Here is a 19,844-nt window from a genome sequence, read left to right as displayed (position 1 = left end):
GGGTTGAAGTCCCAGAGTCAGTCTGTGGAAGACGTGGTGACCTGGATAGGAAGGGTCAGCTATGATCTTTCCTGCTCTCTTACTGGTCCTGGAGTGGAGCAGGTCGTCAGTGATATTTTAAAGTAAACATTTGTTTAAATTGATATGACTTCTAAATGCCTTCATCATTCTGAGTCAGGGTAGGATGGTGAACATTCTACACATTTTCTTTTTTTATATGGTTTGAGTTATTTATTTATTTTAAACGCTGGGTTTAGGAGCCCGAAACCATATTAAACATTTTGAAAATGTGAAAAACAAAAGGTGTAGATTTCTCTCCCATGACTCAGAATATATCATTTTCATAGACCTGTCACGCTGGGTTTAAGAGCTATTGAGAATGAGAACCGAATATCCACCTAATATCCAATATAAAACGAAAAGGAATGAGCCAACTAGAGCTAAAGACTTAACCCACGCAGGTCGACACCCCAGGGGACTTCTGACTGGTTGGTGATGGTTTGCTAGGAACCGTTACACTGCATGATGAGAAGAGGACCTGGCGGATAATTCAAGTAAATGCTGTTTTAAGTTTATACGCTTGAGTTGACTAGTCAGTGAACAATGTAAGTTCACAAGCTTGATTGCTGAAAAGTTGAACTGATCTCGTTAGTCATCTAAAGTTTTATCGGGCAGGACTAATTCCTGAAACGAAGGCGTCCATGAAGCGTCTGAGTAACAAATACAACGTCGTATCGGGTTAGCAAATGTAGCTTCATTAACTCATTTATGATCACAAACGCCTGTACATTAGTCATATTGATAGCGATGGACACGGAAGCTTCATATAAGTGTTGGTACTGTTCAATGGACCTGGAATATTCCTTCCAGCAATTAGACTGACGCATTTTTAGCTAGCTAGCTAAATCTTGTGAATCCGTACCATGGTAGGTTCCATTTACAAAGAAAGACAACGCCGTTGTATGTGTGTAGCTAGGTAAATGTCTCCAACTACTTGGAGTCGAATGATTGTAAATTGCCACTAGTAAAATATGAATTACTAACGCTAAGTTAATGGATTAGCTCGATAACGGTTGTGATCAAATGGAAGGCTAGCTTAGCTAACGCACGCAGCTAGCTGAAAGTTTGACAGCGTTTAGCCAGCTAACTGTAGTAGTAGCAAGTAGTTCTGGTTATAGCTTTTTAACCAATTTCAATAAAACACAAAGATGATTTGTGCGAAAATGTCTAGCTAGCACTAGTTGGCTGTATACTAGGTTATGAGATCAATGACATCTCGCTCATCGATGATCCAATAATACTATTACTATTACTAATAGTGCCTCAATGCATACACAACTGCTAGCTACCCGGGCCACATCGTCATTTGTCGGTATTTAATGAATAGGTGGTTGCTAGAAATGTTGTGATAATTGACATTCTCGGCCAACATTGATATCATGATCCGTGCACTGGCTTGCATTCTCTGCATTTGTGTGTGATAATACCGGTATGGTGTGTGCAACGCTGCATCATTTTGTGTATACCCCACTCTTGTCATGGGCAAATCATGCGTGTTGTTCACTCAAGGGTTCTTAAGTTAGCTTGTTTCTTGTTTGAAAACATGTTCTTCCATATTGAAAGCATGAAATAATTTTCTTCCTAAAATGTATTTTTTTGTTGTTGCTACCTGTGGATGGCGCAATTGTACTAGTTTTCTGCAACCCGTTTTGTTCTTACGGCGTCATATTTTACAGGTTAATGTGATTGGTTTTCGTATTCACATACAATGACCTTTTTGTTATCACACTTTAGTGACAGACTAAGTCGAGAGAGCATGTCTGTGTAAACAGATACAATTAAATTGCACGGATGTCACTGTTGAAATGTAAAGAAGAGAATAGTCCGAAGTCCATGTTGTTAAATTGCACAATACCACACCTTGAATCCAAATATTAACAACATAAACAAAGGTCCCAAGTTCATACGTGGCAGCTTCCTCCTCTGCCCAGTATCAACCCTGACTTGTCATGAATCATGATGAATTATGCAAATATCAGTGAACTTTCAGGTTCAGGCCAATGAAATGACACCATGCAGAAGGCATAGTTTGTGGAGGGGCATGGAGTTCAACTTCAAAAGCAACACAAGGAGTTTGACTGAGCAGCTGTTTGGGTGTTGGTTTAAACTATTTATTCAAAAAAAATATATAATAATGTATTCCATAAGCTAGCTGTAGACCAGATCAAGTAAATATGTGACAGAAGCAACTCTGCACACACACAAGCATAGGGCTACCTCACTGATTTGGGACTGGTGACAGTTTGTGCAGCCTGACTGGGATTGAACATGCTTTCCTCTCCCCTTTTTCTTTTCTTCATCTTGTCCTAGCAACTGTTGAAGTAGGCTAACCACTGATCTAAAAAAACTAAATGTTATGAGCCTATGTTGACTGACGTAACCCGACTACCCAGGAAGTTAGCTTGGATCATAAAAGGATAAAGTGTTCCATGTGGCTTCCAGATTATGTACCCACCCAGAGCTGTACTGTAGGAAGGGGTGTGTGTGTGTGTGTGTGTGTGTGTGTGTGTGTGTGTGTGTGTGTGTGTGTGTGTGTGAGAGAGAGAGAGAGGAAGAGAGAGTGTGGGAGGCATTGGCTATGTTTTTGTATTCACCTACCATGACCTTTTTGATGTCACTCTTCAGTGGCAGATTAAGTAGAGCGTCTGTGTGTGAACAGATTATAAATGACACTCCCCTTGCATGGATGTCACTGTTGAAATGTAAAGAAGAGAGGAGGCTGAAGTCCTATAAAGATAAGGACTCATTAACCCGGGAGTGCAATTTGAACCAATCGGTTCTAATACAGGTTTGAAATAGAGTTTATAAGTCACAGAGAGGACCGACATGCACTTTGGTACCAGAAATAAAAGGGGCTGAGCCAACTTTGTCTGAGTTGGACAAGGTCTGTGTGACCAGATCTGCTGATTCCCACCGCAAAAAACATGTTGGGCAGGCTATCTCTTTGGTGAATATTTGCACTGTTTGGATCAAGGCTAGGATTATACGGTCAGGGTATGTTATTTGATTGATTTATTATTTATTTGTCTTATCGTTATTTAGTTTTTTTTATCTTCCGTCCTTTACAGCACAGCGAGATAGTAAGTACCTTGTCTGTGAGAGGAATACTGAGGCTGAAGCTGTGAGCCTCCGCTCTCCCTCATCAGCCAATGAGGAGCTCACATGCAAAAGAGGGTGGCAGGGCCCTCCCCCCTCGTCTCTCTCTCTCTCTCTCGGAAGGGTGCTTTGTCGGCAAGAACCAGGTGGTTCTAACAGTGGATGTCTTTAATGCTTTGCAAGCCTGAATTGGGGAGGACAGAAACGGAGGAGGAGAGAGGGAATTCACAGAGATGCATCCAGGGCGTATAGGCAGAAACCCTCATGTGAGTCAGCTGGCTTTTCCTCCTTTTTTTTCTCCCCCTTCTCCGTCTCAGCCCCTCACATGCTCCCTCCCCCCATTGCACAGAGAAGACTGCAGCCTTTAGTCTTGTGATGCTTCATTTAAAACCAAGGCTATGGTTTCTGGATGCCAGAGGGCTTCAGGGTTAAAGAACCAGCATTAGCTAGGTTAGCATGGCTAGCTTTGTGAGAGATTTGGCCTCTCAAAGGAAAGCATGGTTATTTTTGCATATGATAGGGCCTAGCTAAATAGCTTTGCATTATGTTCTCAGGCTATTCAACAAACCAAATACGGGACAATTTGAATTTCATGTTGCCGTCAACATGGCCCATTACTGCATCTAGGCCAAATGATGGGTCTGTGATCAAATGTGTTTCCATAGAAACGTTACCCTAAATGTCTTTTCTGATTAATTGTGAGATTAATTCAAATGCCTTTATTCTTTTTTTGAGAAGTGATATAGAAACGTGTGAATCTGGCCTGTGAGCAGTGCAATGATGCCCTTTGAACATCATGCTATTGAATGACATCCAGTCAACATCATCGCAGCTTGACTTTCCCAGCTCTGCCAGAAAGAGAACATTGTTTCAGACATGCTAGGCACTGTTGGTGGTGTACATTTCACAATGTGTAGTTCTGATCTTATCAGAAAGCTTGAGACCTGCCACTGTTGTAGCCTCTACACTTCTAGGCCTAGGTGTTTACATGTACTTTAAAACTGGTCTGACAGAGCAGCTCCAACACCATGCCTTGGTGTCCCCCTGGTTTGTTGGAACAAGGGTTAGTTTAGCGAGGTAGGCCTATCTATTTGGTAATCATCTGGATGCAGTGATGGTGCCACAATTTCAGAGATGGAGTAGGCCAAGGATACTCAATCCTGGTCCTGGAGAGCTACAGTGGGTCCAGGTTTTTTTCCCAGCCTCGTGCTATCAAACTTAAATGAATTAGTCAACTGATCTTCAAAAACTTGATTAGCTGAATCAGTCAGTGCTGAGCTGGGACAAGAGCTTGCAGTTCTGCGGCTCTCCAGGACCAGGATCGAGTATCGCTGGAGTAGGCTATAGGGCCTAACCTTTTTATCTTGTAGAGATGGGTGTCCTACCCTGAAAAGAAAGTTAGGCAAAACCGTTTGGTTGATCAACCTATACAAGAAATTAGTGCTGCTCTTCAGAAATGTTGTCTTGAAATTGAATTATCAAATGACATATCATCTTTGGATTAACAGCTCCCGGACAATCTTTGGCACCATTTCATCCCAAACTACACCTACACCTCTCTAGTCTATTCCCTGTGCATCTCCGGTCTGTTTGCCTAAGTTTCTGTCAATATTAGCCTGGTCTAAGTTTTACATGTGGTTTTTGGCACAATGTGTAGATCCTGGGCAGTAGAACACCATTGTTGTTGCCAGAGCGTATTACTGCAATATAACAATCAAACAAGTGGAAACCTAGGAATGTCTTTGCTTTGTTTGTAGTTAACAATGTAGCAGGGATTAAAAAAGTGTTCTGTGGTGGTTTTACAGGAAACACTATTTCAGTGGACATGTCATTCTGAGCCATAGACCTAGCGAATGCTGAAAAACCCCAAAACATTTTGCATACTAAAACAGCATGCAGACAGACACAGAACTGCGTCTCTATGATTCAGTGAACGCTGAATCAAAGTTTAGGTCACACCATTCTCCTCTGAGGTAGCGCCACAGGCATGCAACGTCGTCATGCATGGCCGTGATTGGTTGTCCTAGCAGCACAGTGATCTTTGAGAGAATTGGCTCAGACTGCCCGCCCTTGCATGCCGTATCAGTCAGAGGCCTGCAGAAGTATCTGAACTGGATTGTTTGTTCTAAAATATTTTGTGATTAGTTTCCTTTTACTCTTTTGTTGTGTCTTTTCATGCAACAGCGCCTGCATAACAGGAACATTCATGTGAGTATTGTCTTGTACAGAGATTTTAAGTTTAGGTTGTTTGCTGCAACAGAATGTCCAAATCAAATCGGTAACATAATTACTGAAAATGAATTGGCTACATTCACTTATTGTACCTTGGTCTTTTTTAGGTTTTTTTTTGTCTGTTTTGTTTGTTTACAACACAAGGACCGGAAGGATCGCATAGACATTGGCTTAATCGACTTAATCTGCCCCAGACAATCTGCACAACACCTCCCACAACACAATGTCCCACAACACCTCCCACCGGTGCTTGCGCACCAGACACTCTTCATTCTGAGCCACACCCCGCAGTCGTATGACTCACTGGAATAAAGTCATGACTTTTCTACGTAGGTTCACTTCCACCATGGTCAGGTTTCAGTCATCCTTATTCCAGGGGTGGGCACAAAGCCTGGGAACAAGTTTATTTATACAGCAACAGAGAGTTGAAGGGATAGGCCTGGTTCATTCAAAGCACAGAATCACATATTTGAAAGATGGTAGCAGTCGTTTGACAATGGCAGGCTTCGATCGCCCCTTTGCTTCTGTTTGTATAGCCACTGTCCCCAACCGCTAACTGATAGCATTTTCTTACCATAAACCAATAGTTATAGATTGTGAGACAAAGTCATTTTTTACCTTACATTTTTTGGCTCAAAATGAAGCTATTGGCTGATGCATTGTATTAGATGATATAACACTTTAGTTAGGCCTATTCGTTTTTACTATTCCAGTGAATACAAATCCTATATATCGAAAGAGTTTGGCACCTTTTTAACTCTAATTTCTTTTTTTAGTTTCAAAGTTCTCAGAGCAAGCGAGCGCCATCCAAAAAGTTATTTTTGTGGGGTTTGAACTGTTTTTTTTGTTGTTAGTTTTTTTCTAGTGTGGTTTCCTAAAACTGAATAGCATTGCAGCCACATCAGGCAGATATCCAAAATTAACTGACAGAACAATTCTGCCCTTTGAACAACTTTGCTACCATACTAACAGTAATGCTAACAAACAGTAATTCAGGGTGGACCCAGGCTAATCACAGTTTCAGTAGAGGTTCAGTGACTACCAGAGGATTTATATGAACCCCTCTCTCTCTCTCTCTTCCCCACTTTCTTTCTTTCTTTCTATCTATCTATCTATCTATCTATCCATCTATCCATCTATCTATCTATCTATCTCCTCCCCCCTAGGAGCTGTATTATCAGACAATGCAAAGGACCAGAGAGAAGACTGAGACCATGGAGGAGAACAAGTCCAAGAGGAAGCTGAGGGTTTGTGTGGCCACGTGTAACCGTGCCGACTACTCCAAACTGGCACCCATCATGTTTGGCATCAAGGCCAACCCGGACGCCTTTGAGCTGGAGGTGGTGGTCCTCGGCTCCCATCTCATCGATGATTATGGGTGAGCGAAGACAGCAGGGGGTCTTGTCCTGAAACAGCTCTTAGATCCTTAAACCTAGACTGTCTTGGGTAGTTGTGAATATGGGCTCACTGTTCATTACATTTACATTTATGGCATTTAGCAGACGCCTTTATCCAAAGCGACTGACGACAAATACATTTGTTTAACTAAGTGAATCATCTATCTATCATCTATCTTTCTTTTTTTCTTTTTTTTTTCTTTTTATTAACAATTTTTTTTGTTCCAACAAAGACCATTTGAGGAATCAGTGCAACGTGAATGACTCTTAGGACTGCATGCAACAAATATGTTTTTTCATGGCCTTGGATTTACTGTAAATGTGCTGGTTTTGGAGAAGGCAATTGCATGAGTTTCATTCAATGCTGTCCGTCAACTGTTGGCACTTGTCCTCAAATGTTCTTTGTCGGTAGAATACGGAAACAACAGTGAAAATGTTACGATTGTGACAAGCAAGTGATGCGATAGAGGCCTTTCACATTACGGTCCAATAACCATGCATCAGCACAGGGTTTTGCAACATTCTGTGGTTGGCTTGGAATTTGTGAAACCTGACCAACTCGAATGAACAGATGCAGATAAAAAACAAAAAAGTGAACACAATGGAACTGAATCAGACAAGAAGTATAGGTGTGGAAAGGGATAGATTCTATGTGGGATCCTTGGGACGGCCCGACTCTGACGTAACTCCATTGAAGAGGAGATTTAAAAGGATCCAGTTTCCTTAGCTAGTTTCCCTCAGGAAGGAGTCAGTCTAAATAAGTTGTTGATCCTGACATGAATCTAATTAATCCTCCATTTTGCCCCCTGAAAGAAAAGTGCATCAAGTAATCTTTTGGTACCGGCCGTGTCCCCCTAGCAACACGTTCCGGATGATCGAGCAGGACGACTTTGACATCGGCTCCAAGCTGCACACCATCGTGCGTGGCGAGGACGAGGCCGCCATGGTGGAGTCGGTGGGTCTGGCCCTGGTCAAGCTCCCAGACGTCCTGCACCGGCTACGGCCAGATGTCCTGATCGTCCATGGCGACCGCTTTGATGCCCTGGCCCTAGCAACAGCCGCGGCGCTCATGAACATCCGCATCCTGCACCTGGAGGGCGGGGAGGTGAGCAGCGGGGAGGATGTGACGACCGATTTAGACGGACGTGACGACCGATTTAGACGGACGTGACGGCCGATTTAGACGGACGTGACGGCCGATTTAGACGGACGTGACGGCCGATTTAGACGGACGTGACGGCCGATTTAGACGGACGTGACGACCGATTTAGACGGACGTGACGACCGATTTAGACGGACGTGACGGCCGATTTAGACGGACGTGACGGCCGATTTAGACGGATGTGACGACCGATCTAGACGGCTTAATACAAATTGGGACTGGGAGTGAAATGTCACCTTTAACAGTCTTCATTGTTGTCGTAGCGATCTGATATGACTAGTCTAAGCCATGTGTTGAAACCCCTTGCTTGCCTTCCAGCAATGCAACCTTCAAAGGTCAGATACTATCTCAAGGGGAAGGACTTCGTTAGTCTTCCGACCAAGGCGTTCTGTCTGACCCGTCTCTGTCGCCTTGCAGGTGAGCGGCACCATTGACGACTCTATCCGGCACGCCATCTCCAAGCTAGCGCACTACCACGCCTGCTGCACCCGCAGCGCCGAGCAGCACCTCATCGCCATGTGCGAGGACCACGCCCGCATCCTGCTGGCCGGCTGCCCTTCCTACGACAAGCTGCTCGCCGCCCATCACCGAGACGACTACATGGACATCATAAAGAACTGGCTCGGTGTGTGTGTGTGTGCGCGCGCGCGTGTGCGTGTGTGTGCGTGTGCGTGTGTGTGTGTGTGCGTGGGGGTGTGTGTGTGTGTGTGTGTGCGTCTGTGTGGTGTGGGTGTGTGTGTGTGTGTGTGCGCGCGCGTGCGTCTGTGTGGTGTGTGTGTGTGTGTGTGTGCGCGCGTGTGCGTCTGTGGTGCGTGTGGGTGTGCGTGCGTGTGTGTGTATAATAACATAAGACTCATACTCTCTCTTGAATCTGTTTCAGTAGCCATCAAAAAGCTTTTCAAGGTTGAATTTGACTTTACAATTTGATCAGTGTAGTTGTCTCATGCTGGGCTCTAACCCAGTAAACATGCAAACAGTGAATTACAGTAAATTTAACACACACGCAGGCTTTCACCTGCTTAAACTGCAAGGATGTAATTGGAGACCGGTGAGATTGTAAATATGCTGAATGGAGTATGACACAGTTACAAGGACACAGGGGGTTTGGTTTCGATAATATCATGTTGGATGTAGCATTTAGAACACAAGGCTTTGTTGTCGACTTGGGTTGGTTGACTTTGTGAAACCTGACAAACGCAGATAAAAAAGTGGAAGACAATGGAGAGAGAGGGGGGCGAGGGCTATCTGGGTTTCTGGACGGTAGATTCTAAGTGGGATCCTTGGGACGGCCCGACTCTGACGTAACTCCATTGAAGTGGAGATTTAAAACGGTTAAGGTCGGGTTAAGGTTAGGGTTAAGGGTAGAGTCGTCCCGAGGATCCAACTCAGCAGTTTCTTATATCTTGTTTGATGGAGCATTTAGACAGACCTGTGCATCAGACTCGGATACAGAGAGACACGGTTGCCATGCCTTGGTTAGTTTGCAACAGTTTGTCCCACTGTCACCATGGAAGTATACAGTGAAGCCAGTGATGTCAGTGGTGTGCCCTAACCCATATCCAGTGAATATACAGTGAAGCCAGTGATGTCAGTGGTGTGCCCTAACCCAGATTGTCCTCCCCCATATTCTATGTTGTGGCTCATTACTAATTATTGGGCTGACCTTTGGGAAGGGAAAACACTCCCACATCCAGGCTGCGTAGTCTGCAGGGGCACCGGAGAGGCAGAGGCAAACAATTCTGGCCAAATTCTGCCAAGTGTTTTTCTTTGTTTGACCCGTTGGGCACCCTTACCTCCTGAGCAGAAATGACTTCAGCAACTTTAGAATGCTGAGAATGTGTTCGTGTCATCACTAGGGGACAATGTCAAGGAGCATGACTACATCGTGGCCCTGCAGCACCCGGTCACCACCGACATAAAGAACTCCATCAAGATCTATGAGCTGATGCTGGACGCCATCATAACCTTCAACAAGAAAACACTCATTCTCTTCCCTAACATTGATGCAGGTCAGTTATTAACTTCCTTAAGCATGTGCTCTTGATTTCTCTCTTTCTTTCTGCCCTCTCTCTCTCTGTGTGTCATGTCTATCCTCTCTTTGCTCATATCTCAAGATCATCTGAAAGCATCAGGCTTCAGCCCAGCCATAGCTGTGTTTTTAATTTTTTTTCGCACGAACCATAAATCAGGCTTTACTCCTCTGCCCTTGTTGTCTTGACAACATGACAACAGGAAGTAAGGAGATGGTGCGTGTGATGAGGAAGATGGGTGTGGAGCAGCACCCCAACTTCCGGGCAGTGAAGCACGTGCCCTTTGAGCAGTTCATCCAGCTGGTGAGCCATGCGGGCTGCATGATTGGCAACAGCAGCTGTGGCGTCCGCGAGGCTGGAGCCTTCGGGACCCCCGTCATCAACCTGGGAACCAGACAGACGGGCAGAGAGACAGGTATGGTTGTCTTCCGTCATCTGGTGGTCTAACAACCCTGTTTCACCATTACGTCACGGTGTAATAACAACACTTTTTAGTAGGGGGGAAAACGCAGCTAACTACATAGAGAACATTTTAAAATCGTTTTTTTTTTTTTTTTAAATCCACAAATTCATGTTTTATTGGGGCGCTTAGTGGCGTAGCACCGCGTAATCGCAAGGTTCCTTGGTCGATTCCGACCCTCGACCTATCCTCTCTCTCCCATCCTTCCTGTCAATCTCTACTGTCTCTATCCCAATAAAGCAGAAATGCCCTAAAAAAACAACATATTTAAATTCATGTTTTATTGTTTACCTCATAGGCTTCTAACTCACGACATATCGCTATATACATATAGCATATAAAACATCAAGAGGGCTGAACACACAACCACAACAATAACATACACATCATTTTACGAGTGGATGTTGGGTTAACATGAATGTGGAATCTGGAAACTATTTTCCATTGCAGAAAGAATGCATTTCATAAGTTGAGTTACAGTTAGAAATGACTTGACTGAGTTCAAGTGGGATTGACCCTCAACCCTCGTAGGGGTAGGCCTGCGTATGAGCCACGATGACGGCCTATTCTTCTATGATATCTAACAACTTCAAATGATATCCTTTGAATGGAAGGATTGACATACAGTGAACACAGTCGATCTGCTTTTACATTCTCATGATCTAAAGTACCTGTTTCGTAATTGTACAATGTTTGGGGAAAAAAATAAAAAATAAAATGCGTCCAGACTGGTCTGACAAACAGTTGCCAAGGTACACCTGAATAACATTCAATAGGACTACAGCCACCTCAGAGTGAGAGAACAGATCAGTTTACTGCCACACCACAGCTATGATGGAACAATGCATACAGACCTTCAGGACAAACTGGTATGCTCGATTTATTGTCTCAAGCGTCCTTGTTTATGAAACAAGCGTACGCAGGTAACGATGGTGACATCGGTCAGGTTTTGTTTGAATGTTGTAAGGAGTTTGATTTGGACTTCCCGCTCCATATCCCTTATGACACTTGTGATAACTAATCTGAGCACATCCTGGAAACTTTCCAGAGAGATAAGAGTTTGGAATTATCTTATCGTCTGGGTTCACTATATGCCAACCCTTTTAGTCAATAATTAATTGTGAGAACACGTTTCTTAGTCAAGCCAGTTTGTCCAGAAGGTCTGTATGCATGTCACACCTGTGGCGTTCTCTCACTCTAAACTGGCATTAGTCCTGTAAGAAAATAAAGGACAGTAACGACGTCTGTGTTTTAAGGAATCATTTACTTGTATAATCTTATTTACTGTTGTTAAAATAGACTATCATTGTGGCTTAAAGTCACCTCCTGTAGCCGTAGCCTACCCCTGCGAGGGTTGAGGTCCACTTGAACTCAGTCAAGTCAGTTAATTAGATAATTAGTGGGGTTGCTTGAAGTTTTAATAAACCTTTGCAGGGTTCCTGTGAAGGAGTGGCCCCCAGCTGTGGACTTTAACTGCCAAAGAATTCCAGAACACTCACCACCTAGAGTGCCATGTGTTCTATGTGGTATTTACCAAGCAGCAATACTTTGATTGGCGACAAAATGAAGCATCGTAATTTATGCATTTCTGGTGAATAAAGTCACCCGTGGCACTCTAGAAAGTCGACAATTTGGGTGACTTTATCCACCCTCTGCACTAAATGAGTTATAACAGGCTTTATTCACTAGGCTTGAAGCACCGGGCTTTGAACACTGGCTGGCCACCGATTAGCCCCGGCACACACCGGCACACGGTGGAAACCTGGCTGCTGTTCTGTTGATTTAAAATAAATCTAATTTTGAAGAGTTTATATGTCAGTCGCCTTTTATGTGGTTAGGCATCGGCCGGCTCTTCCCCCGTCCCTAGTTTGAAGAGGGAATCTATTACACACTGTGTTGATCAGGATGTCACGACGCAAAAATTGCCGATTTCTCAGGTTTTGTCTTGATCCTGACAAACTCCCCGTTCTTGCTGATTACAATCACACCCATAACATAATGCTGCTACCACTATGCTTGAAAAATTAATCAACTTAAAAAAAATAAAACAAAACTTAAAAAAACATTGATGTATTTCAATTTCAGGCAACAAAATGTGATTATTTTACAGGGTTGATTACTTTTGCAAGGCACTGTACATGGTGACGGTGATGATCAGCTTGGTTTTCTCTTTTCAGGGGAAAATGTTCTTCATGTCAGAGATGCAGACACTCAAAATAAAATCTACCACGCATTGGAGTTGCAGTTCGGGAAGCGGTACCCTTGGTTAGTAATTGCATTTGTTTTTGCTTGAGAGACATTCCAACATTGGCTCTCAGGATTTCTTGGCCTTGACACATTTGCAGGTAGGGTTAGGGTTATGTTTTGAAGACCTTTTAGTAAATAAAATTGGTTCAGAATGTAGATTTGAGCTTTAAAATCGTGCTAAATGGCCATGATAAATCGGTAGCCATCAAGGAATGAGATCACATAATGAAGAACGTTCTATGAAGAGCACTGTTTTAATACAAACAAAACGCTTTCTAAAATCTGGTGTTATGATCAAACACTTACCTTTACGTACGTATTTTACATTTTGTTTGTGTACAAGGATATTCACACAATTGCCGCTATTAGAAATGTGGCGTATGTAAAAAATATATATATTTTCAGTGCAGCCAGAAAGGGCAGCAATGTGCAAAACGACATGCTTGACCTTCAGAAACAAAGGTCGTGTGTGGTGGCCTCAGAGCAGTGATTTAAACACCTCTGCATGTTGTCCGGTGTCGCCTCTTAGCTCCAAGATCTACGGCGACGGGAACGCCGTCCCGCGCATCCTGAAGTTCCTGCAGGCCATCGACTTAGACGAGCCGCTGCAGAAGAGCTTCTGCTTCCCGCCGGTAAAGGAGTGCATCTCCCAGGACATCGACCACATCCTGGAGACCCAGAGCGCCTTGGCCGTGGACCTGGGAGGCACCAACCTGCGCGTGGCCATCGTTTGTATGAAGGTAGGAGGGTCGTTTCGGCCTCCGAAGCGTGTCATCAAAATGTAGTTTGTTGAATTTTTAACAACGAGATGCCCTCACCATACATTAAGGACTTCAAGATTAGAGATTGAGCTGTCAATAAATTACATGAAGAAAATGTATTTTACTGGAATGCCATCTGTCCCAAAACCCCAATTTGACTACATTGTGCTGCTTTAGGTGGTAAACCCAAAGAGTAGCCGGACTTCTGATGTGAGTTATTGTCAGGACAACATTCTAAGACACTGATTGTCTGTAATTCACGTGAGACAAAAACAGACTCATCAACCAATCAATTTATCAAATTGTTCCTGTCATGTGACAATCAAATCGTGGATGTACCAGTTTACATGTGTCCTCATGGGGGCGCCGGAGCTCAATGTGTTGATGTGAACGATCTGCATGAAACGTAACGATGAAAAACATTATTCTTTTATGATTCACATGAAATGCCTAATTGTGGAACTCTGCATGAACTTTTAGATTAAGGACACGTTTAATGGACGTTTGCTGCAGTAATTGGTTATGAATTGGTTAAGTCTTTTTTAATTTGTTGTTATTCAATAATTAATTGAGAATCCGTAATCGACATGAGAACCTTTTAATTGAGGAAATGGTAATCGAATTGTGACGTAGACCTACATTTGTTTAACATTATAGGGTAAGATAGTGAAGAAGTACACACAGGCGAACCCCAAAACCTACGAGGAGAGAATCGAGCTTATCCTCAAGATGTGTGCAGAGGCTGTTATTGATGCTGTGCACCTCAACTGTCGAATTCTTGGAGTTGGTATGTTGCTTTCTTTGTCTTATAGATAGATAGTCCCTTTTTCTTTAGAATTGCTTTGAAAAATAGCATCTGTTGGGATTCTAGATACTGTCAAACAAAAAAGCACAAGCCAGTGTGGTCCCACTTCGTAACACCCTATGAATGATTTGTGAAATATGTATTTGCCTTAAACCATGTATGAAAGCTTCATTAAGCCTTCATTTGTTAAAAGTAGCACCCAATTTCAGTATCCCTATTTCGTTGTTGTCCTTTTTTCTATTTCACCTTTAAAGCTTAACTCGACCCCATAATGTGCCCAGAGACACAGTCTGCATACACTGGACACACACTGCCCTAGTTTGACAATCTCGTCTCTGCCCCTTCACCCCCCCAGGTGTGTCGACAGGGGGCCGTGTGAACCCCCAGGAGGGCGTTGTCCTCCACTCGACCAAGCTTATCCAGGAGTGGAGCTCCATCGACATCAGGACCCCCATCTCCGACGTGCTCCACCTCCCCGTGTGGGTGGACAATGATGGCAACTGTGCCGCTCTCGCCGAGAAGAAGTTTGGCCACGGGAAGGGAGTGGAAAACTTTGTCACCATCATCACTGGAACAGGTAGTTTTATTAGGACAGCAATGATGTGTCAACAATCACTCTGTCAGGCTATTTTTTTGGTTAATGAATGGAACACCTGACGCATCGTACCTGATTAGACATTCACCAGGCATCTTTTATATGTGACCAGTTGAACAGGATGTAGGCTCAGGTGTCACAATGCTGTCCTCGTCTAACGGCTGTTTTATAGGTGACCGGAGGAACAGGATGTAGGCTAGGGTGTGCGTGTCACAATGCCGCTCAAGTTCCAATCCAGTTCACTCACGTCACCCTATTGGGTATTTCCACATGGCAGCTGTATTGACACAACGCGCCATGTTCCCATCTGTTGTGTGAGCAGGCATTGGCGGAGGCATCGTCCAGCACAACGAGCTGATCCATGGCAGCACCTTCTGCGCCGCGGAGCTGGGCCACATCATGGTGTCCCTGGACGGGCCGGAATGCATGTGCGGCAGCCGCGGCTGCATTGAGGCCTACGCCTCCGGCATGGCCCTGCAGAGAGAGGCCAAGCGGCTTCACGACGGTCAGAGCACTTCTCCTAACGCCCATGCCCACATGTGGAATTACAAGTCGGTGGAGGGAATTACAGAGACACAGGCCTCTGTTTGCAGATGCGTCACGTTAGCAGGTGCTCAGGTCAAGTCTCGGAGGGTCCCTTAAGGGGCCGTCATGTCACGGTACACCCAAATGTAATACCGAAGGCCCGACCCGGGACCAGTTGTCGGTAGGGTCTGGTGGTGTCCTGTTGGATTGTCTCGGGTCTATGTTACGGCTGATATGCCTGAGTGGACAATCACATAGTCACATAGTGCTACAGTCATGTTTACAGCCTAGTCCTACTCTTCGAGGAAGGGGACACACAGACCCAATGGCTAGTGGAAAGCCCTAAGACAATGTAACCAGAATTCTGTGCTGTTCTGTCTATACCCCGACTGTTCTGTTCCTTGCACATTTCTTCAGCATTAGAAGTGTGTGTGTGTGTGTGGGGGGGGGGGGGGATATGGTCTGTGTGTGTATGTTCACGTTTGTGCGTTAGGGAATCTGATGTGTGTGTGTGTGGTCTCCAGAGGACCTGCTTAATGTTGAAGGGGTGGAGCTGAAGAACATGGAGCCGGTCAGTGCCATCCACCTGATCAACGCAGCCCGGATGGGCAACTCGAAAGCAGACGCCGTGCTCAGAACAGGTGGGTCCACACTTACTATGCTGACCTGTAGCTGGCAACCCTGGTCCTGGAAATCCCCTCAGTAGGCTGTACTCTCTCTTGTTTTAGCACAATACTAGATCAGTTTTGAACTGTTTAATAGTCGGTTGAGTCGAGAACTTAATGGAATTAGTTGTTACAACTGGGCTAAAATCAAAGGCCTGCACATCCTGTTGGTTACCACTGTGGCCTAGTACCTTTGGCAGCTATGAAACGCCAACCTGCGTTTGTCGCTAATCATTTTTTATGATTTTTGCCTTATGTTTTCCATGTTGAGAGCCTAACCCAAGGCCTCAGTTAAAAGAACAGTACGCAACTGTATATCAGCTGTTCACCTTCAATTATCAGGTTGTTCGAGTAGAGAGAATATCTCCTACATTTCTCAATACAGATTTCATTAACCACTCTCCTCCCTCCCTCCCTCCTCAGCCGGCATGGCCCTCGGTGTTGGCATCGTCAACATCCTCCACATGGTCAACCCCTCTCTGGTCATCCTGTCGGGGGTCCTGGCCTCCCACTACCAAGATCCCGTCCAGCAGGTCATCAGCCAGCGCGCCCTCACCTCTGCCCAGAGCATCCAGGTCATGACCTCTGACCTGGAGGAGCCAGCCCTCCTTGGCGCGGCCAGCATGGTACTGGACTACACGACAAGACGCCTCTACTAAAGGGTATTCAGACACAGCTGAGCCAGGACTTACTGGTAACGACTGCCCCAGAGCCCGTCATCTTGGCTTGGAACATATCCCCACATAGCTTCTGGCACGACAGCCGGTCGGGAGCGACCGGCGCAAGTCAGCGAAAACGGCGTCCGACAAGAGACCCAACTGTTCGAACTATTACTACTCACAGAAGCGACCGTACAACAACAGTCAACTTTGTGCCGGCTCAGCTCTGTCTGAATTCACTCTCGGTTCTGCCGTAGTAGTGGTTCTGAACCCAACCAGCGCTTTTCAACTCAACCAGACGGCGTCTGTTAGGTCTGCGAGAGCAATGGCTCTCAACTGTTAGACTGGACTGACGTTGAGGCAGTTGGATGTTTATCTGAGATTTCAGTTAAATTTTGAAACAAATTTTGAAACATGAAAGCAACCATTTTAGCGGTCTCCATAGGAAGCTTGACACTCTCTGGGTTAATATCAGGTACTTTCACTGATATACTGGTAGATTCTCTGGGCTCCTTGATGTGGGATTCTATCTGCAGCTCGACAGAAGGTCATTGCTGTTGCTGCTCTGTCCTTATGTGACAATAACCCTATTTCACTATTACGTCACGGTGTAAACAATAGGCCTTTGACTATCATAGATAATGATAAACTACCTTCGTCAAATGCCAAAAACGACTTTTGTTGCTGTAGTTGTAAAATCCATGAATTTGCTCATTGGCATTTGCTCCCTTCTCACGCACACAAATAAATGTTCTGTTTCCATGGATACGTGACGGAGAAATAGGGTTAAGCAGATTATTTCAGTCTTCATTTACATAGACAGCAGCTTTTTTTTTGGGAGTGAAAAATGGTCAGTAATGCTTTATTTACCAGCAAGTAAAAATACCATGTACCTACTACCTACATTTGTTTTAACATGTAAAACTACATTGTAACAGTGTAATTACATAATCATTACTTAGTAATTACATCATGGTAGGATTAATTGTAAAAACAATTTTAGCAGAAAGTAGCAATTATTACCTTGGAGTTATCAATGTTAAATAAGTAATCATTACCATAAGTGTTTACTTTTTACAAAACGTCAGACCAAATACTATTAGTTATAGGACTGTAAAGCATTACCAAATAGAGTAATAATATTTGTATTCTTATCACAGATCACGCCGCTTCGCCATTTTGTCTGGTTGGGTTTGTTAGGGTTCTGTCTGTACTCCATAAAAGCAAAGACTTTACATGTGACCAAATGATCAATGAGATGTTTAAAGAGATGCTTGTATTGCCATATTTTAATCTTAAAATGTTTTGTTTTTATTCTAATGTCCAAAAGTATAAATGTACGCAACATTATTTGCCATGCCACACTATAGAAAGCAGCATGTTGATAAATGACACATTGATTACAGTGTATGTACTTGGTTTACCAAGGTGTAAACATTTTTTTCTGACTTCTTTTTTTTTGTTGTAACTTTTGCTTTTCTTTATTTTTTTTTCATCAAATCATATATCCAGCTGATTTGGAAGTGCTTTCAAAAGACGTTAGATTATCTGTTGTTAAAGATGAATCTATATTGAGCTTTGTGACCATCTGACCACTTGTGAGTGTTGCAGTGTTTCCCCTGCCATTGAATGGGCGGTTTCTTCTCAGTTGATTCTCGCGGTTCAGCGGTAGGCTACATGGACACAATGTGCTCACAACATGCAGAGCGCGTCATGAATTTTCGGCTTGACCACTGCAAGTTCACGTTGAACCTATTTCACATGATTTAAATAAGAGCTTTCATGAACCCATCCAAAAAAAAAGAAAGAAATTGACATGCCATGCGCAATGACGAGACTAAATCAGAGGAGGGCGTCACGGGTTAATGAGAGCGAGCAGGTGAGGACAGAGGGGGAGAGTTGTAGCAGATCATATCATGAAGAACAGCAATATGACAAAAGGAAATTGTTAGAATATCATCATTATTTCAATGGGGACCAACCCAGTGTTTAAAGAGTTCTTTAAAATATATCATAGCGTTTGTCGTAGTCATTATGCATTGTCTCTCCCGAAGCTCTCATGGGCAACAATACACGCGACAGAGCTGCCTGAGAAGTGGTGGAAATGTTTCATTGCATACAGTCAAACATGTGACTGTCTGAAGACTCACAGAACAACAGCTCAAAGAGGAACATGTTCTTATATGGACCTCCTGTCGTGGTTTCCCCTGTCTCTCTGGCAGTAATGTATATTAACTTTGGCTCCCTTATATGATTCAAGGCTCGAGATTGCAGGACATTGACGTGAACCCCCTCAAAGAACCTTATAAGATACTGCTGTAGATGTTAACCAATATCAGACAAACGCACGCCACCAAGCTACTGAGGACACCTGGTGTCCTGCCTGAAGAAAATCCTAGGGGAAACACTGGACTGTTGTATGTTATATCATATGATATATATTGCTCAACCTTTTTCAAATGAATGCATTGAACAGGTTGCCTGGCTACCCGTCCAGACCACAGACAATAGAACAGGCACCATATACTGTATATACAGGCCTTGTTTGAATACTTTACAGATGCATCCTTCCTTCCATCCTTCCTCCTTACCACTGATCTAATGTAGTAGGATGTCTCGTCACTGCATTGCTGAAAGCAACCAAGTTATTTTACATCAGTGATTTCTTCAAGGAAGGAAAGAAGGAAACATCTTCAAAGAGGTAGTTCATATGACTCCTGAATCTGAAATGGCAAGTTTCAACCGGCAGTTAGAACCCCTCACAAAGCAGGACATTCATCACCGATTGTAAAAAAAAAACAACATGCATAGCTTCTTGTCATGGGGTGAGCAATGATGGTCCTTGTGATTCATAAGGGGTACAATTGGCTATATTATCATTTCCAGTAAATTCATGAAATTAATTGTTTAAAGAAAATAAACTGTTACAATGCATTTTGAATGAGTATTTATTGATTTTATCCAATCATTTACTTTTCCAGTGTATCATACATATGCCTTTTTAAAATGTGTTAATATATTTATGGTATCACGTTAGTTACGTTTAATCAATATCCTTTGGATCATCTGCCAGCGTGGTTTTGGGTATTAAGAAAGTGCTATATAAATTGTAAATTCTATGTATTATTATTATCATCATCATCATCATGC

At 43.7% G+C, this 19,844-nt stretch overlaps 1 protein-coding gene across 3 annotated transcripts; it reads left to right on the top strand.

The window, feature by feature from the left end:
* Positions 1–434: 434 nt before the first annotated feature.
* Positions 435–19,628, top strand: gne (glucosamine (UDP-N-acetyl)-2-epimerase/N-acetylmannosamine kinase). Of its 3 annotated transcripts, none has more exons than XM_083693317.1 (13): positions 435–554; positions 6,555–6,766; positions 7,644–7,890; positions 8,365–8,572; positions 9,804–9,956; positions 10,180–10,392; positions 12,615–12,702; positions 13,214–13,424; positions 14,103–14,232; positions 14,606–14,827; positions 15,168–15,350; positions 15,895–16,011; positions 16,459–19,628. In XM_083693317.1, the coding sequence occupies exons 2-13, from the start codon at positions 6,573–6,575 to the stop codon at positions 16,692–16,694; spliced, it is 2,202 nt and encodes a 733-aa protein (XP_083549443.1). In that variant the 5' UTR covers positions 435–554; positions 6,555–6,572; the 3' UTR covers positions 16,695–19,628. The 3 variants fall into 3 exon arrangements, with proteins under 3 accessions (XP_083549443.1, XP_083549442.1, XP_083549444.1); XM_083693316.1 differs by lacking the exon at positions 435–554 and adding an exon at positions 3,287–3,422; XM_083693318.1 differs by lacking the exon at positions 435–554 and adding an exon at positions 5,653–5,717.
* The last annotated feature ends 216 nt before the right edge of the window (positions 19,629–19,844 follow it).

This window comes from Argentina silus (assembly GCF_951799395.1).
Source record: "Argentina silus genome assembly, chromosome: 21".
In the NCBI taxonomy this organism is placed as follows: domain Eukaryota; kingdom Metazoa; phylum Chordata; class Actinopteri; order Argentiniformes; family Argentinidae; genus Argentina; species Argentina silus.
The sequence above is the reverse complement of the archived record's forward strand: the minus strand, read 5'-3'. Positions and strand labels throughout refer to the sequence as shown.

Excerpts from the sequence above, each read along its gene's own strand:
- gne (XM_083693316.1), top strand. The coding sequence starts at position 3,390 with ATGCATCCAGGGCGTATAGGCAGAAACCCTCAT. Across the intron at positions 10,393-12,614 it reads ACAGACGGGCAGAGAGACAG|GGGAAAATGTTCTTCATGTC; the intron begins GTATGGTTGTCT and ends TTCTCTTTTCAG. Across the intron at positions 14,828-15,167 it reads CACCATCATCACTGGAACAG|GCATTGGCGGAGGCATCGTC; the intron begins GTAGTTTTATTA and ends TTGTGTGAGCAG.